General features: G+C 44.3%; 1 protein-coding gene across 4 annotated transcripts in view; it reads right to left on the bottom strand.

Moving 5' to 3' along the window:
• The window catches only part of LOC117002834 (mitogen-activated protein kinase kinase kinase kinase 4-like), a 90,275-nt gene extending 76,338 nt beyond the window's left edge, over positions 1 to 13,937 (bottom strand). For all 4 annotated transcript variants that reach the window (XM_033072311.1, XM_033072312.1, XM_033072313.1 and 1 more), the window contains exons 1-2: positions 13,840 to 13,937; positions 9,396 to 9,461 (exon numbers count right to left, since the gene is read on the bottom strand). In XM_033072311.1, coding sequence (XP_032928202.1) covers positions 9,396 to 9,461; positions 13,840 to 13,881 — 108 coding nt within the window. In that variant the 5' untranslated portion in view covers positions 13,882 to 13,937. The remainder of the gene's footprint in view (positions 1 to 9,395; positions 9,462 to 13,839) is intronic.
• Positions 13,938 to 23,102: the final 9,165 nt, after the last annotated feature.

The raw sequence follows: 23,102 nt of genomic DNA, 5'->3' as shown, positions 1-23,102 counted from the left end.
TAAAAAAAGGCAATCAGGTATCTACTGATACGATTTGACTTCTGGGGCAGAATGCTTGCGAGAAGCCTGTTACGATAAATATTTCATGTTAGACTGCAAAAAACAAATATTTTTTCTAACTCTTTCCTTTTTCCATATAACAAGAAAACATCGTGAACAATCTGTGTAAATAATACATTTGAGAATCCATTATCCAAGGCATATGCATATTTATTTCATGATGGTTTTGTTGCATATTTTAGTATAATTGTCCACAAGTTTAAAGCCAAGAGTAAAACAGAAGTAGACAAATCTACTGCAACAGAAGTAATTAGTAAACTGGTTACTCTTTTGTTATTTATAAATACTGGGGAAATGCCTTGCTAAATTCAGCATACTAAATAAGAAAGATATCTACTTTTCACTGAACTTGAGGAATTTTCATTTCAGAAGGCCATCACATTTGTCTTATGCCCTTTTGCATTAAATGTTTCAATTTTTAACAATAGAGATACATGAAATGATTGCATTAAAAAAAAGGTCTTATCAGATGTAGTAACTGCATAGTCAGAAACCAGAATTTAGTAAATTCCAGTTTCAGTAAACACCAACAAAATCTCAATATTTTGCCAACTGGTCTTGCTTCTGGTTGCAAACACTCCACTCAGTATAGAATGTCTGAATAATTCACATTAATATTCACATTTATTTTTGTCATGCCAGATTATTTCAGTATGACTGTACCTTTTTTCCCCAATCTATTAAACATCCTGCTGAATATAAATGTATGTTCAAATGAAGCAAATTAAATATAATGTTTTGACATTTCTGAAGCAAAGTTTGAAAACGAAAGCCAACTCATTTCTTGAAATTTTCCCACTCTGGCTTCTCCTGAACCTGTGTTTGGATTCAAGTGAACGGGTTTGGATTTGAATTTCAAACAGCACGTTGTTCAGTAAGTGGCTACTAACCAATTTTCATAAATCACCTCCATAAGCACACTAATTGCTCCTAGCCATAATCCCAAGATGCTTCACAAAAAAACCCAAAGGCTGATTCCGTTTTAACAGCTGCACTCACATGAAGAGAGGTGCACTCACACACCATTTCCAGCAAATTCCTGGGGCTCAGCTATGATGGGAAGCAGTGGTAAGAAGAGAAGCAAGATCTCCTGAGCCACAGCTGCCCACATCAGCCCCTCTCCTGCCTTTATGAAAAGTGCATTTTTCACACACTCAGAGCTCCTAAAGACACTGCCCCAGAGCACAGCCCAGCTATTACACAGGAGCTAATAACTTCATTTATGCAGGACACTGAAAAGGTCACAGTTTGCTACAAAATGTGTTCTTCTGGACTACTCAGTTGCAAGATCTCCAAAGATACTAAAATTTAATATTTTCAAGGGTAAGAAGTAGGGGATGGGGAAGAACTGGCCTTTGAGAAGGTGCTTCTAAAGCAACTCTTGAAAACCTTTTGGGAATTGCACAAGGTCAGTAGGGTACAAGGGCAGACTTTAAATATGCAAGGACTGAAAAATAAAAAGTGTACTGCAAACAGCACTGAAAAATAGTTTCTTCTTCAATTTTAGGGAACCAGCAGATTTGTTGTTCCTTTCATTATGCTTTATTAGCTACAGCCCACAAGTACCAAAGAAGGACTTTCAAAAAAACATACATACAGTCTTCAGGACATTATAGCAGACCTAGAAAGTAAAATTCATAAGAAAGAATCAGAAACACAGAGATAAGGTGACAGGTCCTCACCAGGCTCTAAAATGCTTCAGTCCACTGTGACAAAAGTAGTTAGTGAAGCTGACCTGCCATGGAAATCAGCTCAAACGTCTACAAACACCACACTAGATTTTCTGTTGTTTAAAATTAAGCAATAATCATGTCATTCATCCATTAACTGTCATAGCTATGGTTTTCTGGACTGCAAATAGATCATTATGAGTTTTCCCCAAGTTGCACTAATTTATATATCATATACAATGAAAATACCTCTGAGTAGGTCAGACATTGCAAAACTCAGACCCATGAAGCACTGCTCTCACTGATGTGAATGTGGATGCTACTGAGCAGTCAGGATTACTGAAATCAATGGCACTAGTGAGGTGCTTAAAGCACAGCAAAGTGCTTCAGCAGGGAATTAAGAGCTTGAACTACTTCCTACTATGCTCATATTACCACCAGTGCATTTTTAGCATGTTCTCTTACCTTCAAAATAGCATGACCCAGTGGCAAAATCTGAAGTGTTATGCAACATGAGCTCAAAATGCCAACAGTTTAGGATGAAAATGCATTGTACTCTCCCACATGGACTTTTAGCTCCAAAACATGGAAGACCTGAAAGCAGCAGGCCTGTCAACAAATTATTTGCAAGGATTTTACTATTCTCTAATGGCACATCTAATTATTCTACATTGCTCTGTTCAGTCAGAGCCTTTATTGTATAGAGGCACTCAACAGCTGAGAGGTTTTTTTCACATCCTCACTCTTCTATTTTTGATAAACTAGTTTGGCTCCTAAGAACCTTAATCGAGTTCCTCTGAAATATTCACAAACTAGAACCAGGACTTCACAATTTGCTAATTAATTTCGCGTGTTTGAGCCATCATTTTAAAATCCAGTGCTGAGTATAGTCTGGCACTGCCATGCAAATAGGCAGGGAAGCCAAGACTAAAAAAAAACCAAACCAAACTCAACCTCAAACCCCTAAAAAACCCCAGCACAAAAATGCTCCTGGCCCTGATAACTGAATACACACCATAAACTATCTATTTTATATGTATGCATTTCAAATAAAAGTGGAGGCTTTTTGCATCCTCCAAGTTAGTATTTCACACTCTAATTGGCTGGGTTGATATTAGGTATCTACTGAACTAGAACTGAGATTAGAAAAGGCTCTGGTAACACATGGTCCCCCCTTCTGTTAAAAGCAGGGACTTTGGTTGCATTAACCAAGACAGTGTCAAACAGCTTTGGATATTTCCAGCAACAGCGACTCCACAACCACCATGAGAAACCTATTCCAGTGATGACTCATTCTTGTGGTACAGAATTTTTTCCTTACATCCAAATGGAATTTTTCCTGAGCAACCCATTTACTCTGTGCATCCCTGTACTGCACCTCCTGTACCAACCATCACTGAAACACCTGAAAACTGTGACTAGACTGCCCTCAGCCTTCTCTTTCCAAGGTCAAAAAAATCCAATTCCTTCAGCCTTTTTTTCTTCAATATTTTATAAATATTTTGGCTGCCTCTTGTTGAATCCTCTCTGGAACTGAGAGACCAAAGATGGGTCAGAGTATTCCAGGTGTGGCTTAACAAGAGCATGGAAAAGAATCATGGAAAATCTCCTGATTTGCTTTCTAGGCTCTTGCTGACACAGTCCAAGGCAGAGTTTGCCCTCCTTGTATCAAGGGTTCCAACTGCACCTCTGTTCTGATGGGGACACTTGTGGATTGGAAGCAATAAGAAAGGCATTTATGGGAGTGTATTTAGGATTTACAGACAACTAAGAGAAGATGAAGAAACACACCTGGTAATATGCAGACTTCAAGGATTTTATTAAAAATTGAAGAAGTTAAATGTCAAAAGCCCAACCCACACCTCTCTAGTGTATTATTGGTGCTGCAGCCCTACATGCTGCAGTTTTCAAGGCAAACCATTCATGAGCACAACAGCATTTCATATCTGATGACAATGGCAGCAGCACAAATTAAGTTCAGAGCCCTGTGGCCAGGAGCAGCAGACAATCTCCATTTTTTGTCTGCACAAACCAACCAAGGGTCTGTGCACCGAGCTGCTGCCTCCATCCCATGCACTGCTGGCAGTGTCTTTGCACACTGCTGCCTGCTGTAATTAACTGGTTTTTCATGTGACAAGATAATCAGCTCTTCTACTGATGCCATGATGATTTTTGCCTTTTCTTTTTCTATAGCTTTTATGCATTCTCATGCCCTTAGCATGCATACCTTTACTTCTTGAAGCCTGGTATCTTAGCACAATCCTGGTATTGTGCTAGGCCAGGAGACCAAACATCCCAAAGGCTTCACAGCTGGAAAGCCCTACACTATCTTGAGAAACCAAGGCCCCTCTAGAACCCATCCTGTAAACTTGGATTAGTCCCATCTGGGGGGGATACTTTAGAATAGGGACATGTGACACTATTCCTTCAAGCCTTTCACAGGGACATCTTTTAGATATGCTAATTGGCAAGATCTATAAAATTGTATATGTGATTACCATGTGTGTGCATTTCAGTGTATTCCACCTTGATGAGTCGTTGCACCATGAGGATCTTTATTTAACGCTGAATAAAAACCCTTTATCCCTTAACCATGTCTGGCTCTTAATTTTAGGACCGAGAAAAAGGTATCACTACCAAAAACTGAAATAAAGCAAACTGATAGACAAACAAGCACTTTTACCACCTGCTAATGAAACAGAGTAGCACTTGGTCATTTCTGTAGAGTACAACTGATTTCACTCCTTGACTCGTCAAAATCTCAACGACTAAGATCAGCTTGGAAACTGGAACTCACCACAAATGACAACAAAACAACCTTAGATCATGTGTCATTTTTAACGTCTCTGCAGCACTTTGGAGACTGAAATCGCCTTTCAGCCCCAAGACACAATCTTTGGAAAGTGGCTATTTCTGACCCCCCCACAGAAGGGATGGTTTTAGAGTTTTCAGCTTATACACATTCACCATCTGGATTATACTGAACATAATTGTAATGCTTCTTACATTTAACCTTCCAGGTGTTACCATTAATTAAGGTTTTCAATACAGTCCACAGATTATAACACTCCATAACTTGGCATGGTTGGGTGATTCTTTCCACACGCTACCCAGTCTCAAAAATCCCCATGTTCCTCCCCCCACCACTCCCAACTCAATTACATCAGCCAGCAATTCAGTGAAACAGAATCTGAAGAACTTTACAGAGTTTCAAAGTAAAATAAACTGAAACATTGTATTTGTGTTTTGTTTCACTCCTGTCACTCTTCATCAACAACAAAGTAACTCAGAACTCATGTCAGCAACTGAAACACATTCAATGCCAAGAAGCAACTATGTTAAAAAAAACAACCAAACCCCATACACTTCCCTACTCAGAGCTGCTTCCTTTTTGCATCCTGAGTCCTATGTGATCACAGAGAAATAAAAATATTAGCTGTGCAGAGCGCTACAGGAAGGCAGCATTGCTACCAACCCCTGCTAAGCCCCAGCATCAGCACTGCTGCTTCTTCACCAGCTGCAGGACTGGGAACCCACATCTTCCCTCTGCATCTCACAGCTCCAGACCAGAGCAGCTCTCCCAATCCCCTGTGCTCTCAGACTCCATTAAAGGTACAACCATTCTGCACACACAGCAGCTGCAAATCTGTCAGGGTTTGTTACCAGCCTCCAAGATCATGTGCCAAAACACATCAGCCCCTGGAACCATCCAAAGACACTGGCCTCTCTTTCCCTAGGCCACAGAAAAATGGCAAGCCCAGGAGAAGACTAACCCACATCACTAAAAATAAGGAAGACAAATACCCCAATCAGGTGCCTCTTGACATCAGAAAACACTGCTGCTGACCTCATTTGGCCCATGAAAACTGCAGAGGGATGAGGACTGTCAGAGCATGGCTGAATGAGAAGGATTAGGAACAATTCCTCTTCATCTTGACAGCTGAAAAACCAGAGCAGCTATAAACTCAGAGTCTCACAGCCTCTTCCAGAGCTCAGGAAAAATTGTGTGACCCAAACACTTCAAAAATGGCAACCTCTTCAGCTGCCCCCATATCTCCCTTTCCCCATTCACTCAACAGAAAAACGACTCTGCACTGAAAATTGGAACATAAGCTTAACAGACTTCTATGGAAGAAACACCTCTCATCAAAGATTATGAAACTAACAGCAGAAATCTTTGAAAAAAAAAGAAATTTCACTTCCTCTGAACTTACAGTTCAGTTATTACTGAACAAACAAGCACAGACCAGCATACAGCTGTTCTGCATCAAGGATGATGGATCAAATGGAGCACTTGAGAGCCACAGAGTCCATACAGTTAAATTCCTGGAGGTAATGGGAGTAGGCAAAGAACTCACAGCAGTGCCATGTCTCAGCAGATCCCAAGGACTTCCAAGTGACACCTTTAGCCTGCTCACTTCCTCCCAGACACTAATAAAATACTGCTCTTCTGTCTAAATGTCCTTAATGATCAGCAGCTCTAGGAACCCTCAAAAATGCTGGCCCTCATCCTTTGGAGAGCAAATGCTCATGCCCTGCACACTCATTTTCACCCCAGCCTCAAGAGTAGGCAGGAGCATGGGCAGATCTTGCATGGGATGTTCAGAAACTTTTATTTTCCATGCACACTGAATGGAGAGGGTGCAGAGACTGTACACAACCTGACCTTCAGCTCCTCCACACTGAGCAGACAAAGGTATGAAAGTCAATACTCAACTTCCCATTCCCAGCAAATGCACTATTTCCAACTGCTCTCAGTTTTCCCTTGCTGTCAGGGAAGACTCTGTGCCACCACCTCCCATGGCATTATTCTGAATCACCACTTACATAGGATTGTTCTTTGGATTCCAGCACATGGAAACCAGGAATTAACTGAAAAACTCATCTGTCATTTCAAGAGGTAATAAAGCCTAAGTCTCATGAATTCTGGGTACCATCAGATTTTTTTCACATCTAATTCACACTTTCCAAAGGTTGATGCTACCAATACTGGCATATTTATGTCCTACTTCTTCATAAGTTGTCAAAAAAATCTGCTGGCTTTTAGTCAGCTATTATACACAAATCTTTATAACATTTCTACTCAGCTCTAGCATTGTTATGTGTACAATTCATACCTCTTCCATTTCATTTTAAAAGACCCTGAACTGGAACTGGAATAATTTAGTATGAATAATACTCTCTTTCAATAAATCTGTTAAACATGGTTTTCCAAATCTAATGATGAATCCTCAAAATTTTATTTTCATTTTTATAGAGTTGCATATATTAAAATATGAATCATCCTCACAGCCAACAAAGCAATGTAGTAATCCTGAATATAATTTACTTAGACTGAAATAAGTGTTTCTTTGATTATGTGCAAATTACTCTGTGTAGTTTCTGATCAAATGGAAGAATCTAACACCTCAGGAGAATAAAAACATGCTCTAATGATATGGGCAAAGTATATTGATAATAGAAACTACTTTATAACTTAAATATTTATAATCACAAGCCTACCACAATCACAAGACAAAGTGCAAAATGCACTTTGCACAAAAATGCAAAATGATCCCAGAACTCCAGTCATTCACTCTATCAGTTGTAGCATTTTATAGATCAGAGGACACACTACACAGGTGCTAAAAACAAAAGTGAGCATGAGCCTAACTTCTCATGGCCACTGCAAAAGCAGCAGCAGCTCCTCCTGAGGACACAGACGTTTGCTCTGGGTGCAAGGCCAGCTCCAGGGAGGCACCACCAGGCAGACACACCCAAGAACATTCAGGTGATGCTCAGTGTCTGCAGGAGGATTTCCAAACACACTGAAGCTTTGGACTGTGTGGAAATTGCTCACAACAGTGACACAGCTGATGTGGAATGTGCATTTTGCATCTGCCCAGCTTGGCTGTCACCATCACCACCTTCAGCAGCAGGTTTCACTGTCATGCTCCCCCTGAGCTCCAAACCCCAGCAAACACCCCACTGAGCACAGGGATTTGTTTGACAATTATAAAAGCCTCAGCAGCTGGGGTTACTCCCAGCCCCTCATCCTCCAGTGCAGCATACACGTGCACAAAGCTTCCCCTGCATGCCCCCAGCCCTTTGAGACCCTTTCTCTCAGTGCCTTCCTTAGATATTCCAGCCAGCCCAAGTGCAGAATGAGCAGAGACTCAAATCATTCCCAGAGCTGTCAGACCCTCAGTGGAGAGCAGCCTTTGGGTACAATCTTAAATTGTCACTATTTCTTACACATTTTGGCAACTAACATTCCAGTGAGCTACATGACAGCTCAAAACATTTTATTTTGCAGCAGAGAAGCAAACTGTGCTGCTCCTTCCTGCTTCTGCCATGATTAAGCAGCTGATTCATAATCAGCATTCATAAAAGATGACTGGATTGAAATTTTTCTTTCCCAATGTAAAACAAATCCAGACAAAAAAAGAAAGTCAACTATTGCACAGAACAACATTCAGGAGGTTTGGGATCTTTTTACAGATAAAAAACAGCTGCACCTCTAAATCTTTCTTGGCTTCTAATCTGTCCATGTGAACCCCTGAGCATGTATTTTTAATTCAGCAGTTTAAGAGCAGCTTCTTAATGACAACCCCAGAAACAATACAGACTTCATCACCACAATGAGTTACATGAGAAATCCTGCTTCTGACATAAAAACAATTTTAAAATGGTAGCATTGGAAAAGAGAGGCTTCCCAGAATTGCTCCTGTAAAGCATTTTCTGGAACCTATAGCTTCAAAGGGAAAGTAAAATGTGATTACAGCAGACCTGCCACCAGAGGATGGACACCAAAATGTAGCATGTATTCAGTGCACTGGAGAAAGAACAGTCAGCATTGCTGCACCAGGACCCTTGAGCAGTTTTCCCCAGAGGGAAATGCACAAAGGGCCTGAACACACACAAGGACTTGCCAAGCAGGGGCTTGTCAGCAGTGGGACCTGAGGGAGAGGCAGCAGCAGACAGACTGATTCCAGTGCCACTCTCCTCTGATGTGCCTCCAAGGGCTCAGCATGGCCTCCTCCTTCCTCTGCCTTCATTCTCAAAACGGGAGTTTGGTTCTCTATTTAATCACAACTATTTCCTCTTCTTAAGTCACTTTTAGGGAAGGCTTCATAGTGAAAGAACACTTTTCTAGGCTTGTTGTTATAAGTAAAGTAAGCTGTGCACTGCATAGTGTACAGAGCACTGTGTTGTGGAAAACAATGTTAATTGCTGCAGTTTCTTGTTTGGTGGCTCTGCTGTGACACCACAGGGACAAAGGAAATGACAGAAATCAGAATCCACTGCCTGCCTGCAGAGCAGGGCTAAGTGACATCTCTGTGTTGAAGAGCACAGTGTGAGTTTTGAACTTCACCCAATCCAGGCCAAATTTTGCCATTGCTGATGTAAATTTCTGCCAGACACCTTCTAAATAATTTTGAAAAAGAGAAAGCAAGTACAGAGCAGAGAGAAGTCAGTACAAAAGTCATTTATGTGACCTGTGGCAGCAGAGACATGAAGGAAGGACCATGGAATTTCACAGGTAGCACATTTTGTGCTATGCAGAAAAGAGAGCAAGATAAATCAGGCTGTTACTGGAACAATTGTCCACCTTCTTAGATGGTGCTCACTTAGGTAATACAACTTCACCAAGAGCAATATCCTAAATTAAAGAGGCATCCAAACCTTATAGACTTGTCCATATGTCCCATTTCCAACAACCTGCACCAGTTCAAATATTCCTGCAGGGTCCTGCAAAAAGCAGAAGAAATAATATTATTTGGATTAGAGCAACCACTTCATAACAGAAAATAATTGTACACCATCAAAATGAAATCTTCTAATGATCTGTGTTAACACACTAAAGGGGAAATCACCAAATCACAGGGGAAGAAATGCATTAATGTTTAAGTTTTCAGTCAAGTTTTGCAAAACTCTGTATACAAAATAACTCAGTGAAGATTGGCAGGATGGTACTGCAGCAGACACAACAAATAAATGAAGATGTGTGAAAAATACTAGAATTCAACTGCTGACTCAGCTTACAGTAGAATAAGGAGAAGCTCCAGGTTCCTGAGCCTTACCACCCTGAGATAGCCTGGAGGCTGAGCTGCTGCTCTCTGCTGTGAAACACTTGGTGTGAGCAATGCAACAAAGAAAAAACCTAAAGAGCAGAACTGAAGAAATGACAACATAAAGCACCTGAGCCCAGTTACCTTAGCAAAGGGAAATGCACTAAACCAGGTAACTTAGCTGAGAACTCTCAACTGTCTCGCTCTGCAAACATAAAGTGAATTGGACCGAGGTATTGAACTCCTGGCTTTGAACACAAACTAGATTGCTGTTAATTTACATAAAAGATTAATGAGCCAGTGATCAGTCAGCCACTGCACATGAAGCCACTTCTATGCTCATGCTATAGCACCAGTTGCTCTCACACCAGCCCTGCAGCAGAGGCTCTCCTGCAGCACTGCTGCAGCCCCCAGGTACAGGCAGCCCATCTTGCTGCAAGGCATGGGCAGTGCTTGCCCCTGAGTGACTGAGAACATTAAAAAATCTGGTGCTTCAGTCACAACTCACTTGAGTGATTTATTTTAAACCATTATGAACTCAAGAGATCAGTTTCTTGGTTTCTGGCTAAGCCATTTATCACTGCTCATTTCTTGCCATGGTATCACTGAGAGCTTTATATAAAATATTATTAACTCCATGTGTCAGTTTTACCACATCTGTTTCAGCAATCTGTCATGTCAGCTAATGCCTATTGGTACTGCTGAGGGATGTAATACAGAAAAACATTATTTCAGAAGAACAATTTCTACTCCCCTGGTTGCAAAACATCCTTTTTTTAGAGGTATCAAGCTACTCTCCACTCCACTTATACGTTAATTCTCTAATATAAGTAATTCTTTCCCCATATCTGATACAGAAATGTTTACCTTGGCAAAGTCCCAGTGGAAACACACAGGCTTTTTTTCTGAGCAGATTCTACCCTCATTGGCACAACTGGCATGATAAATGGCAAGATCTTTCAGAGCAACACAGCCCAGACTTCCATAACTGAAAGTACTAATGAGTTCATTTGGTTTTAAGTGAAATGAGTTTTAATCTAAAACTTCCTGGACTGCCAACCTTGTAAGACTTTTTTTTTTTTTTTTAAAAAAAGCAACACATAAATCAGATCAATATGACTTTTGACTCATGCAGGTCAGTCTGTGTCTCTTTGTCTCCTATTTTAAAACAAGTCAGTAAGCCTTCTAGACTTAAACCCCAACTCCAAAAGCCCTCACTGAAAAGGAAATCAATGGGAACACTCACACATGGACTTAAGCACAAGCACAAGAATGCCTACAAGACTGGATCTCACTAAAATTTTCTTTGCTTTCTTCTCATTTCCTCATTTTATGTTTTGACTGGATATAAACAAATGCTTTACTTTAGTGGGGCTGAAGTCAGCAAATAAACCATTGCTACTCTAAAGCAACTGGTGTGGTACAGAACCTCTGCTTCATGTGCAGCCTCTGCACAGACCTTTGCTGTGGGCAGCTCATGGTTCAGGCAGTGAAACCCACAGCAGCTCTCTGAGGAACCTCCCAGTAAAGGGCCTCTATGCATAATATCTACATGGAAGCACAAGCAGCACCCTAACTCCCCACTTCTCCTGCAGAAAGCAGCACTGCTGAATTAAGAAGTGCCCACAGTGCACAGAAACCCAGAGGAACCTAAATTGCACTTTCAATTTGGACTTTGCCTCTCTCAAGTGTGTGCTATCTTCACTCTTCTTCTCTAAGCTTATTCATTATGCAAATACAGTAATTTAAGTGCCTCAAAATTAGCTTCTCTTTCCTCTTTCAATAAATTTAATTCTGATTTAGCATCCTAATGGTTTGCTTCTAAAGGCTTCTGACACTCTAGGAAAGACCCTAACAATTATCTAAATAAACATTAGCACTGAAGTTAATATAGTGCAAATCCTATCCTATCCTTGCTAGCAAATTGAGCATTAGCATCTCAAGCCTACACAGGTCTGAGTGCAACCAAATACTTGGCCATCTCTCTTCTTTTAATCAGGACACCACAGTGAACCAAGCCTTGTTAAGAGTCATAAAGGATATTAATCTGGGCTCTGGTCCTTGGATTGCCTTTGTTTGCTTGGATATCAGCACTGTATTATTTGTTGGCATTCTTCACAATGGGCCACCTTCTTAATTATCTTGGAGTTCCATATCATCATTGAGGTAGTGCTTCCTCTCAGCTATCACCTAAGCCCATGGCCCAGCTAACCCTTCACCAGCCAGCACCTACCAAATTGCTGATTCCCTTTGAAAGATGCCAAAATCCTGGCCTGAACATTCATCACTCTAAGGTTAATTACCATCACACATTCTACCATATGGTGAGCACCTTGCTTTGCCTTGATTCATTTGCAGTGCACTCAGAAAGCAAGAGCAAGGCTGCTGACCCAGAGGCACCCAGGCCACATCCATCTCCTCTGCAAGGCAGAATGAAAAGCAACAGACACAGCAAGAGTGTGACCAAAGTGCACTTCTCCCATCCCTGCAGCTAAAGAAGACACAGGTGTCTGAAGCACAAGTCCTACAGGGCCTCTGGAGCTCAGCACCTAATGCAGAGTTCAGGGCTTTTTATCCCCTGACTGCCCTGGTGAACCCAGCAATGCTAGGAAACCACAGGCTCCTTTCATTCCAGGGAAAGGGGAGAGCCCTGGAGAACACCCACTTGGAGGGGAGCAGGGCAATCTCAGATTGAAAATGACCCCACTCACAACTGTGGGATGCTAGAGCACAGCTCCCACAGACCCCAGGAACACCCCAGACACAACAAAGGCAAGGCACCTGTCTTTAAATTATTCCCACAGCTCAGCTCACCTGCCCCCCAGTTCCTACTTAAACCCAAAGTAAGTCTGCTGACATGTGCAAAGGGGTTTCTCCCAAACAGCACTTTTCCCTTCTCCTGTTGAGGCTGAAGCTCACCGTGCTCCCAGCCTTTGGAGGCTGTGAATCAGATGGCTCTGTCACAAAGCCTGCTGTCTGCTTCACAGAATGACTCCTTTTCAAACTCACACTATTTCCTCATTTATTTAAGAAGATGAGATTCATCTGCTAAAGCTCTAAAGGAGACCTTCCATTATTTTGCCTTACACCTCATAGCAGAGCCAGATTAAACTTTTGCTTGCTTAGCCAGAAGCCTTTTGCCATCCTTCCTAAGTTTACTGTCCCTGCTGCTTTTCCTCTTTCTGCCTCCAGTCTGGAACACCCTCCTCGCCATGTGACATTGCAAAGGCTTGTCCCAGCTCTCTTTCTTTTTTCCCTGATATTTTTAGAAAGTGGCTTCCTTTGGTTTCGCTGTCTGGGGATGACTGCTTTTTGCCACAATTGAACTCTTCCCTCCTCTTCTATCGAGAGCGCTCCACAAAAGCCCTGCCTGGCTTGGACGGGTTGCTCGTGGCCAGCCCCTGTGTAAAAAGGGCGAGTGGAACTCGGGGGCATCACACAGCCCTGCTACCGCTTTGTGAATGTGAAACCACTGACAGCACAGCTTTTAACGTGGCCAAAGTTCGGCTTATATTAGAAACATAAGAGGATAACAATAAAAAATTAACAGCAAACCAGGTGAATGCTGACTTTTCTAGCTTGGGGGAAGGAGTGGGGGGGATAAAAGATCCCAAACTTCAAAACCAACAAAAAGGCCACAAAAGCCAAACCCCCACGCACATCTTTTCTTCCAGAATATCCTAGTTTCCCATTTGCTCCCCTCCGCAGCACTCACAACACCTTAGGGGCTATCGGCAGGAACGATCTGTTATCCCGGCAGGGAAGGAGGCTCCGCGGCTCAGCGCTGCAGCGCTCCGGGGACGCGGCTCCGGCCAAGGCAGCGCAACCCCGGGAGCCGAGAGAGCCCCGAGGCTGCAGCCCGAGCATCTCCGGGCACGGGCAGCACCGCCCCGCCGCCACCGCCTCGTCCCACGGTCCCGCACTGCCGCCGCAGCTCCGCGCTGCTCCCGGAGCCCTCCGGCCGGCGGGCAGAGCCGGGCAAGGCTCGCACACACCGCGGAGCGAGCAGGGACCGGCACCCCGAACCGGGGAGGGGACAGGGGTCCCCCCGTCCTTACCCGCAGCGCCGCCAGGTCGATGCCGTCCAGGCTGCGGGCCATGGCTCCGAGCTAGCGGTGCCCGGCCGTGCCCCGGCGGGCGCAGGGAGCCGGGCATGCCCGGCCCGCCCCAACGCCCTCCCCGCCCGGCGGCCGCCGCCGGCAACTTTGGCGGAGGGAGCAGCTCGGGGAAAAGTTTGCGAGGAAGTGACGTGCGGCACGGCGGGGGTCGGGGCCACCTGCCGCCCGCGGGGCGGGGGCGGCCGCGCTCTGCCCCCACGCGCGGGGGGATCGCCTCTGGAACACGGGATACGGGATATGGAATACGGGATACGGGATATGGGAGGTTCCCTGCACGCACCGCCCCACGCGGGGCCGCCAAGGGCCGGGCCGAGAGCGGGGACCCCTCCGGCGCCGCCAGCCCCGCGCTCCCGGCCCGGCGCTCCCGCACGGGGGATGCTCCAGCCGCCAGCAAACCCCTGAAACCCCCCAAAACTGCAGCGACAGCGTCCAGCGAGCAGGGTTTTATACACGCACAGCTGAGACACTGTCAGCCCCTTCCCCCCAGGTAAACGGGAGCTGCGAACACGAGCCCGGGGGATGACGGCAGCGCTGCTCCCAGCCCTGCTCCCAACGCTGATCCCAGCGCTGCTCCCAGTGATGCTCCCAGTGATGCTCCCAACCCTGCTCCCACCCCAGCTCCCAGCGCTGCTCCCAGCCCCGGCTCAGCCCCAGGCGGATCGAGGGCCGTGCCCGCAGTGCTGAGCTGGCTGCAGCCCCTCCGCCAGCCCGGCCCCGAGCCCCGGGGCAGATCCACCGCGGCACCGCAACCTCGCTGCCGCCTTTCCCCGGCAATTGGGACGGCAGGAGCAATGCGCCGTGTAACCCTTGTGTAGCAGGCTGGAAGGACTTGTGGGTGATCTTGGGCCTCGTATTTGGAGACAAATATCAGTGCAAATGCACATTTCTGAGACAAAGTCCTTAAATATTCTCGAAGGATGTTCAGGGTGTTGTCCCCTCGCAGGGAGCAAGCAAAGGGGCTGAAATTCTCAATCGGTACTGCCACAGTTGCAGACATAAATCAAAACGAAGTGCTCCCAGTGTCTGTGGTGCCTATTAGCACACCAGGACGGCAGCAGTGCCAGCAGCAAGGGGCAGTGTTGTAATAAAGGCATTTGGCAATTTCCTTGAAAGAAGTGCTGATGTATCACTCAGCTTCAAAGTATTCTTGTACAACAGCCCCCGTTGGGTATCTTATTGCTAATGTGACCCTGAATTTGTGCTTCTGCCTGCCTGCAGGCCAGCATGTGGAGGCACTGCTAAAGAGTTGAGGCCAATCACTGCATTAAAGTGCAAGTTTGTTGAAGAACTAAAACATGCAATGCAATGATGTGCAATGCAGCAGAAATCCACACACAGCAACAGCCCAGCCTCCTGCTGTCCCCTGGGTGGCATTTAGAAAATTCTGGCCCTCGTGTCACCTTTGTCAAAGCTAAGGCAGAGCTTTGCTCTCTCCATTTGAGCCTTCCTGCCTTACATAAATACACCATTAGCCTTTTTGCTTGTGTTATTTTTCACAATCCCTATTTATCTCTTCACTCTAACCTTCAGGCTGTCCTTTGTCTCCTGCCACTTTCCACTTCCTTCCTGCCTCCCTGGTGAGAACCGGTGTGAAACTCCCAACTGTTGTCTACCAACGCCCTCTCACCCTCTCCATCTCTTTAAGAGACCCTTTGCTGAAATTTATCCTGCCTGCCTTGCTCACCTCTGGTGAGTGCTCTCAACTCGAGGATTAATTTCCACTTAACAGAAAGCTCAGCTCAAAAATGAAAAGTATAAAAGTGTTTACAAGTGGAACATGACTTGTAGTATTTTTGCAGGCAGATCTCACTATCCCTGTGGTACTTTTAGCACCACATTTCCTCGCCTTCCTCCTGCACCCTGCGGGAGTTTCTGTGGGTTCCCCAGCCCCACTCACACCACTGCAGGCAGGGCTCTGAGCAGTTCTTCCCTTGCTGCTGAGGAAGGCAGAGCATCATTTCCCCATAAAGGCCCTGCAGGTCTAACAGAAGCAACAGCTGCTTTTGCCACCAATATTCACAGCAGATCCGTTGAGGCTACAAATGCCACAAGGACAAGGCTACTTTACATAGTAGAACCAGATTTACAAGGCCTGAGTTCTTCACCAGCTTGCTGACTGGTTCTGCAGACTCAGAAATGTGCTCCAGGTGTCCCCCACAGCCTCATGCCCTGCTCATGGCAAATCCTTCCCAAAGCCCTGACCAGACAGGGTACTTGTGCTGTTGCTGACCTGTGCAGGCTCTCCCACCTTGCTCTTCTGCATGAAGCTTTGTGGCAGAGTAACCCCAGGAATCAGAAATTCGATGCATTAGTGCAATAGTTAATAACCCACATTCACCTTGCCAATAATAAAAAGTGAACAGGTTCCCTTAATAATAAATTCAATTTAAAAAATACTAAGAAAACCAAAGCATAACAAACACAAAAGACAATTAAATTCTATCTGTACAGCTTTCCTCTCCAACAGCCATAGGCAAAACCCTGAAACCAAATTCAGCAACCACAGACCCGAACATAAAAACCTTTCAAATGTCTATGTGCATGCAAAGGATGTTTTGTATTAAAAGGGAAGTGCAAGAATGAAGGGGAAAGAACTTCCTTGTTTCAGCAAAGGAAATGCCATTGTACCCCAGAAGTACTGGTCTAAGTCTGAGCTCTTCTGTCATCATCCCAACACAGATTTGGGCCCATAATAATCCTACCAAGAGTAACTGCCCCTGCCAGATGTAACACTCAGTAAAGGAAGAGAGTGTTTAAAGCTGAGGCTCAAATTGACATGCTGGCTTGTTTCCTCTAGCTTTGTTTACACTGGGTCTCAGCTACAGGTGTGAAGCTGGCAGAGGAATAAACAAGAAGATAACTCATAAGAGAACAAGAGTTCTGGTCTACAGGAAACAAACAGCTTCTTAAACCTGGGGGCTTAGCCTGAAAAGGACAAACTGACTCATTCTCAGCATTTCTCAGTTCTCTGAACTGTAAATTCAGAAAAATTATCATTCAGAAAAACTCCAACATACATGATCATTTTATTGAACTAATCAGGCCAGATGATGCTCAGGGGAATGGACACCCCTGCCACTCCCATGGCTGTGGGAACAACCAGGCTCAACAGCTCATGCCACATCTGTGACTCCAGAGCCAACCCTCTGCTTCTATTTCCCAGCATTTTCAGGAAACAAATCCAGCATGAAGCTCAGAAGCCCCAAAGCTCAAGTTAGGCTCCCTGCTGTACAGGTAGGAGACAAATCCCTCTTCAAGCCTGCTCCAGTTTCATGGTGGAGAGCCATCCCAGTGTGCCAGCCTTTCTCAGAACTCTGCAACAGCTCCCCAGCACGTGCACCAAGCCTTAGACAGGATTTCTATGAGCACCAGCTTTCCTTGGCACTGAAACACTCCCTGAGAGATTTATTTTGCTGGAAGCTTTCTTACCTTCTGTAAGGAACCTGTGTTATGCCCATGCCTGAGGCACCTGATCAGATTGATGCTGACAATCCAACATCAGCACTTTTCTCCCAGAATAAAAATACTTCACAAAATTCTCCATTGCTTTTGGCTTTTATGTGAGCTAGAGATTTTAGACATCTCTTTAGACATTTTAGATTTTAGACATTTCTTTAGGGCACAACCCTTGGCTGGCTAAGGTTACACATTAAAAGTCTTTATAGGCTTGTATACAGCCTGGATATGTCTGGATGCTAGCTTTGGTAGCAGTCACACAATGCCAGGAGTTCTATTCCACGACCACAGAAAAGCAGAGAATATTTTTATCAGGTCACACCTTAGAAAATACCAGGATAACTTAGTGCAGCTGCTGCAAGATGTTTTTGGGACTGTGAAGGGAAGATTTAAGTTTCAGGCCATGGACATCCACTTACATTCCAATTTAGTCAAAAGAGGCAAAAAAACCCTCTACAACACAATCCACTTCATATCTTCAGCATTCCTGGGACCCATCCCTACAGTGCTTGGAAATCACAGTAAAATGTCATTTTCAATGCACTGTTGGATTGTGCTCTGAATATTTCTCATTCTTTCTCCTATTTGAACTGAAGAAAATTCCCACTTCATTCAGACACATCAAGGCTGGGCCAGAAAGTCATATTTAAACCTGAATCTGTCTTCTGATTTCCACTTTGCACTGCTGCATTAGGATCAAGAGGCAGGGTTGCTATCCTGAGTAAACTGGAAATACCAGAAATCCAGACAAAACAAACCAAAGCAGTAATTTCCCGTACAGTACTCAGTAGCATATACAGTAGTTTTCAGCTCTTTAAAAAATTAAATAACTTTTTCAGTTCCTGGCAACCACACTAGTTCAGTTTCACAGGATATCCAAATGAGACCAAACAGCTTCCTTCCCAAAGGATTCCTGAGTGGACAGGCAAGCTGGAAAAAGTGCCTCTGACTACTGTAATCCCAGCCAGGATGTCCACCTCATTTCCCAAGGCTAAAACTTAATATATAGGTCTCCCACAAAATGTGCATTACTCCAAATGCCACTCACTGGGACTTTTGGAGGAATTTATTTCCTTTCAAGTGGTACCCAGATGAGCCAGCCCTAGCAGGGCTGTCCCCACACAGCACAGGGAGCACGAGGAGCCCTCTCCTAAAGCACTGATAACCCTCTGGGCTGCCTGACCCAGGACTTCACAGCATTGTTTCAGCTCAGCCCTTTGGAGTTTCTCAAGGAAACAAATGCTGGCCCTGGAAGTTTGCAGTTTCCCTTCAGCCCAACACAGAGCCCTGCTTTCCCTGGAAACAGCCACACCAACTTCCAGGGAGAGGAGGCACATCCTCTATAATGATGGTGTTTTGCACTCCAGCACCAGCTGAATCCTCAATGCTGATTTTGTGCAGCAATACATGAATTATATAAATAACAGCTTCCCTGTGTGAAAGCTATTTCTATTATTTTGTATCTCCATGAGAATTTTTTCCTACTCTGATTTTCTTTTCTTTCCTGTGTCACTGAATATTTCACTGTGACTGTGTTATATCAGAATACCAAGTCAGTGTGTGCCTGTGCACAAAGCTGGCTGGCAATTTCACAAAATAAAGATAATTTATTGAAATAAATGGAACTCTCACGTTTTGTATAACTATTGTATCTTGCTGTTGTGCAGCCATCTGCCTTGCTAGAGGTTTTCCCCTTCCTTCCCATCATCTGCAGATTTATTTCTTCATTCAAAGTAAGAACACTTTGAAACACTTTGCAAGGAACAGTAGCTATATGTTACTAGGTCATCAGATCCCAGTGGGGGTTTATGAATACCATAATGAATTTCAGCCCAACATCTGTCTGCTCTCTGAAACAGATGCAATTATGGAAAAAAAAAAATAGCTGCTGCCTCTTCACAGGCAGATCTCAGTAAAAAAAAAACAAAACACAAAGAAAACTGACAATGCACAGTTTAATCACTACCACATTACATTTATCAGTCAAAATATCACATGGCAGACAGTCTTTTTCTGAAAGTAAGGCAAGTTGTGGTAATTCTGGCAGACAAGCAGGGTTTTTTTTTGACTTTAGAAAATCCTGCAGGCACAGCTTTGCCAACCAAATACTAACTCTGGATGAGTCACACCACGGTTCCCTTTTATCCAAACCACTGAAGTTTGGTGGTTAGCTAAAAAGGAACTGGTATCTGAATCACATTAGTTGGGAGGAATTGTCAGATTAAAGTCTTGGGCATGGGGTTTTAGGGGTAGGGTGTTGGTTTGGTTTCTGTTCCCTTCTTTCCCAAAGGAAAGAAAACAAAAATCAGCAACTTCAAATGTGGGAAACACCTTTCTTAGTCCAAAAATTACTTTTTAAAAAATTAAACTTAATCCTATCTTTTCAACCTTCTCAATGTTGTATGTCAATCTGGGCACATTCTCAGTAGATTAAAGAGATTTTTTTGGTTCTGTTGCAAGCCTAACCTGTGCCTCACAAAATTACACAATTTTAACCTTGCCTTAGCTACAAAAAAAGGCCAACTCATTGCTCAAGTCCCTCTTACACATCTGCATTTCCAGGCCCTCTGCTTCTCCTTTTCTTAGATGAGGGGGAAAAAAAAGCAAAAGAGGAACTGTAATTTATAAACCTCTATCCAGCCCTCTGGAACAAAACCTGCCCTCTGTGACCTATTAAACATCTTTGGGGAAGTCTCCTCTATTCTCGCTCCAACTTCCATTTAATTCCAAGCTGCTTTTCATCTCAGTATTTTGCCAACTCCGACCATTTCAAACACACTTGGGTGCTCCAGTGCAGTGCCTGAATCTTTTAAATTCTCCTCTTTTCCTCAAGGGAGATGTATCCTGTATTTGGGAGGCTGCCTAATTTTTGTGTGTGTGTGTCTTCTGGATGGGAAAGGCAAAGGGAAGCTCATTTAGGCATTGAGCAACAGTGTCCTCTTCCAACACTAACTAATGAATAAGTCTGTGTCTTTTCCTGCAGATCTGTGCCAGTCCTATCTAAACATTCCCCATCTTTGTATATTAATAACCTGCACAGAACTTGCAGCCAAGTTTCACTTGTGCCTGTAACACCATGCTCAGCCTGGAAAGAGGCAGCACAGCCCTCGTGGGGCTCTGTCAGCTTCTCTCTGCACTTCACAGCGTTTTGGGCAGAGCATTGGGTAGGTGCACTCGCCTTGATGTTGCTGCTGCACAGTGCAGCTGTCAGCTGAGTCTGTAAACATTTTAAAAATTAAATCTGACAAGTTGTTTAGTGGTTTGGGAAGAATGGGAACGCTCTGTACATCTGCCAGTCATTCACTGATATTTAGTCATGGAAGTTTTGTGGGAAAGAAATGTGTTTGCACAGGTCTGAGACTGGGTGGATTCGCTGTTTTTATTGATAACTTGGAAACAACTGCTAAATAAACCCATTGAAACAATATCACCTGAACAGCAGCTCATGCCAGCTCATGTGCAAGCCCAGCCTGCACACAGGGGGGTGAAGGGCTGGGCACAAACCCTCCTCCACTGCCTGGACACTGCCAGAGCCCCAAACCATGTCCAACCTGTGGGAACACCTCAGTGCAACCCTGTAGCACAGGGGCAGATGGGATCAGCTGCATGAGCAAGGAAAAAAAAGAGAAGGGACTTTCCCTCCAACACTGCTTTGCTGAGGCAGCAGCTCAGCAACTTTATAGTAATGCACAGAACAGAAATAAAGACTTGGATTCAGTGAAAGGAGGGGCACAAAAATTGATGCTGATGACAAAATGGTTTAATGGCCCACTTGGAATAGCTACAGCTTTAACCTTACTAAAAAGAGAAGTGACTTTTTTATTTTCTCCTAGGAGAAAATAGTGACATTTAAATCACATGAAACACAATGAGAGCCAGCAGCTAAGCAGAAACCAAACAATAAAAACAAAAAAAAACAAAACAAACAAAAAAGACCTTCGAAGAAGTAGAAACAAAGACATCACACATTCACAGACCTCCTGGTTTCTATTTCTCATGGGTCTCTCACTTTCTGGTTCCTAGGGTGTGAAGGAGTGCTCAGACCTCCCCAAATTAGAGCAGCTTTCAGCAGCCTCTCAGACAGCTTCACTGGGGAGCCAGCTGTCCTGGCCACAGCAGCCTCTGTGCCACCCAGGAGACCTCCCCAGCCAGGCCCTGAGCTGCCACCCTGCAGCACACTCGGGCTTCCCTTCCAGCAGGGAGATTTGGGGATTTAAACCAGCTTCCCTTTTCACAGCAGCTTAAGTTCTTTAAGGAGTTTAGCTCCATAAGCCAATTAAACATCTTTAAGTCCTTGAGCTCTCCTACCTTCCCCAGCAGTTTGCATGCTTACATGGCTTTACAGGCTGAAAGCTGATTTCATCCAGCCAGGACCTGAGCATCTTATGAGGCCACAGGCCAAGCAATCCCAGGCAGAGTCAGCAAGTCTGGAATCCTCTGCAGAGCAGCCTCAGAGTGCTGAGAGCAAATCCTTGCAGGTCTGGCAAAGCCAGCTCCACTTTATTCCTTTGCTTTCCAGAAGCACCTGCTCTAGGTTATAAAGTAATGGATGCACATGTGCTCATAAACTTTACACACTGAGAGTGAGAGTAAAGCAGTAATTATCCTCATTTCCATCCACTGTGGGATGCAGGCATAACAGGTGTCATCCCCTCGGGTCCATCCCAGTGCCTAATCTCTCCTTCCTGTCTTTTTCCTTTGGATCAGTTAACACTACAAGTAGGAGAACAGTAATACAGTCATTTGATATTTGAATATGAAAGCTTAGAACAATTCTCCAATACTGTTCTAGGTCTTCTTAGGGTTTCTTTCTGTTTGTTTTTTAATGAACCAATCAGCAACATCTCAAAAGCCAGAAAACCACAACATAAAATTTTATGAGAAACTATCACCAGCCCCCTGTTTCCTGTAAGACATATCCTGCATAGTAGATATATTTATATATAAGAATATAGATTTACATTATATACATGTTAAAAAAACATTGTGTATCTCCTAAATGCTCTTTTAAAGTCATCTAATAACCGTATGTCATTATGTTGTCAGAATACAATTTTAACTCCTTCAAAAAACCCCTATATGCTGCAGTAACAATGTGATCTGTAAACAGTTGTGGATTAACATTCAGTGACCACTGAATCTTCTCTGTGATTAAAAATCCCCACCAGCTGCCCAATCTGCTTTTGTCAGTGAACTTGCTGTCATTTTATAGCAATGAATATACAGTTTGCCCACATACTTGAGGTCAGTCATGCTTATGCCTGAAAAGGAGCATTTCCATGAGTGTTCTGTGAAGGGCAAACCCACAGCTCTGGAGCTGCTCAAGGTCACCATCTCTGTCTCCTCTAAACCAGCGACAAATCATCCCAGAAAGCTCTGTCTGCTCAGCACCCAGGCAGTGCCCTCTCCACCCAGAAGGATGGCACTGAGGGGCAGCCCCTGGAGCTGGAATGTGATGTGAGGGTTCCAGGACGAGCCCTGTCTCAATAGAGAACTTTGTGCTTTCTTACCTGAACCCAACTCATCAATGCCTCGGTGTAACTTGGTGACCTGCAGCTGTCGCTTGCAATTTGCAACTGTGCTGCAGCAAAAACGAGTGGTGCTCTCCACCATGTCCACCACACTTCCTCCAGGGCTTTCCAACCCTCGGTTTCAGGGAACTTTGGCTGTGACTCAGAGGTTTTGGGGTGCAGCACTGCTCCCCTTGGCCTTGGCTGTGCTGAGCAGTTTGGGACACAGTGGGGATT

This window comes from Catharus ustulatus, chromosome 14, assembly GCF_009819885.2.
Source record: "Catharus ustulatus isolate bCatUst1 chromosome 14, bCatUst1.pri.v2, whole genome shotgun sequence".
Lineage (NCBI taxonomy): Eukaryota > Metazoa > Chordata > Aves > Passeriformes > Turdidae > Catharus > Catharus ustulatus.
The sequence above is the reverse complement of the archived record's forward strand: the minus strand, read 5'-3'. Positions and strand labels throughout refer to the sequence as shown.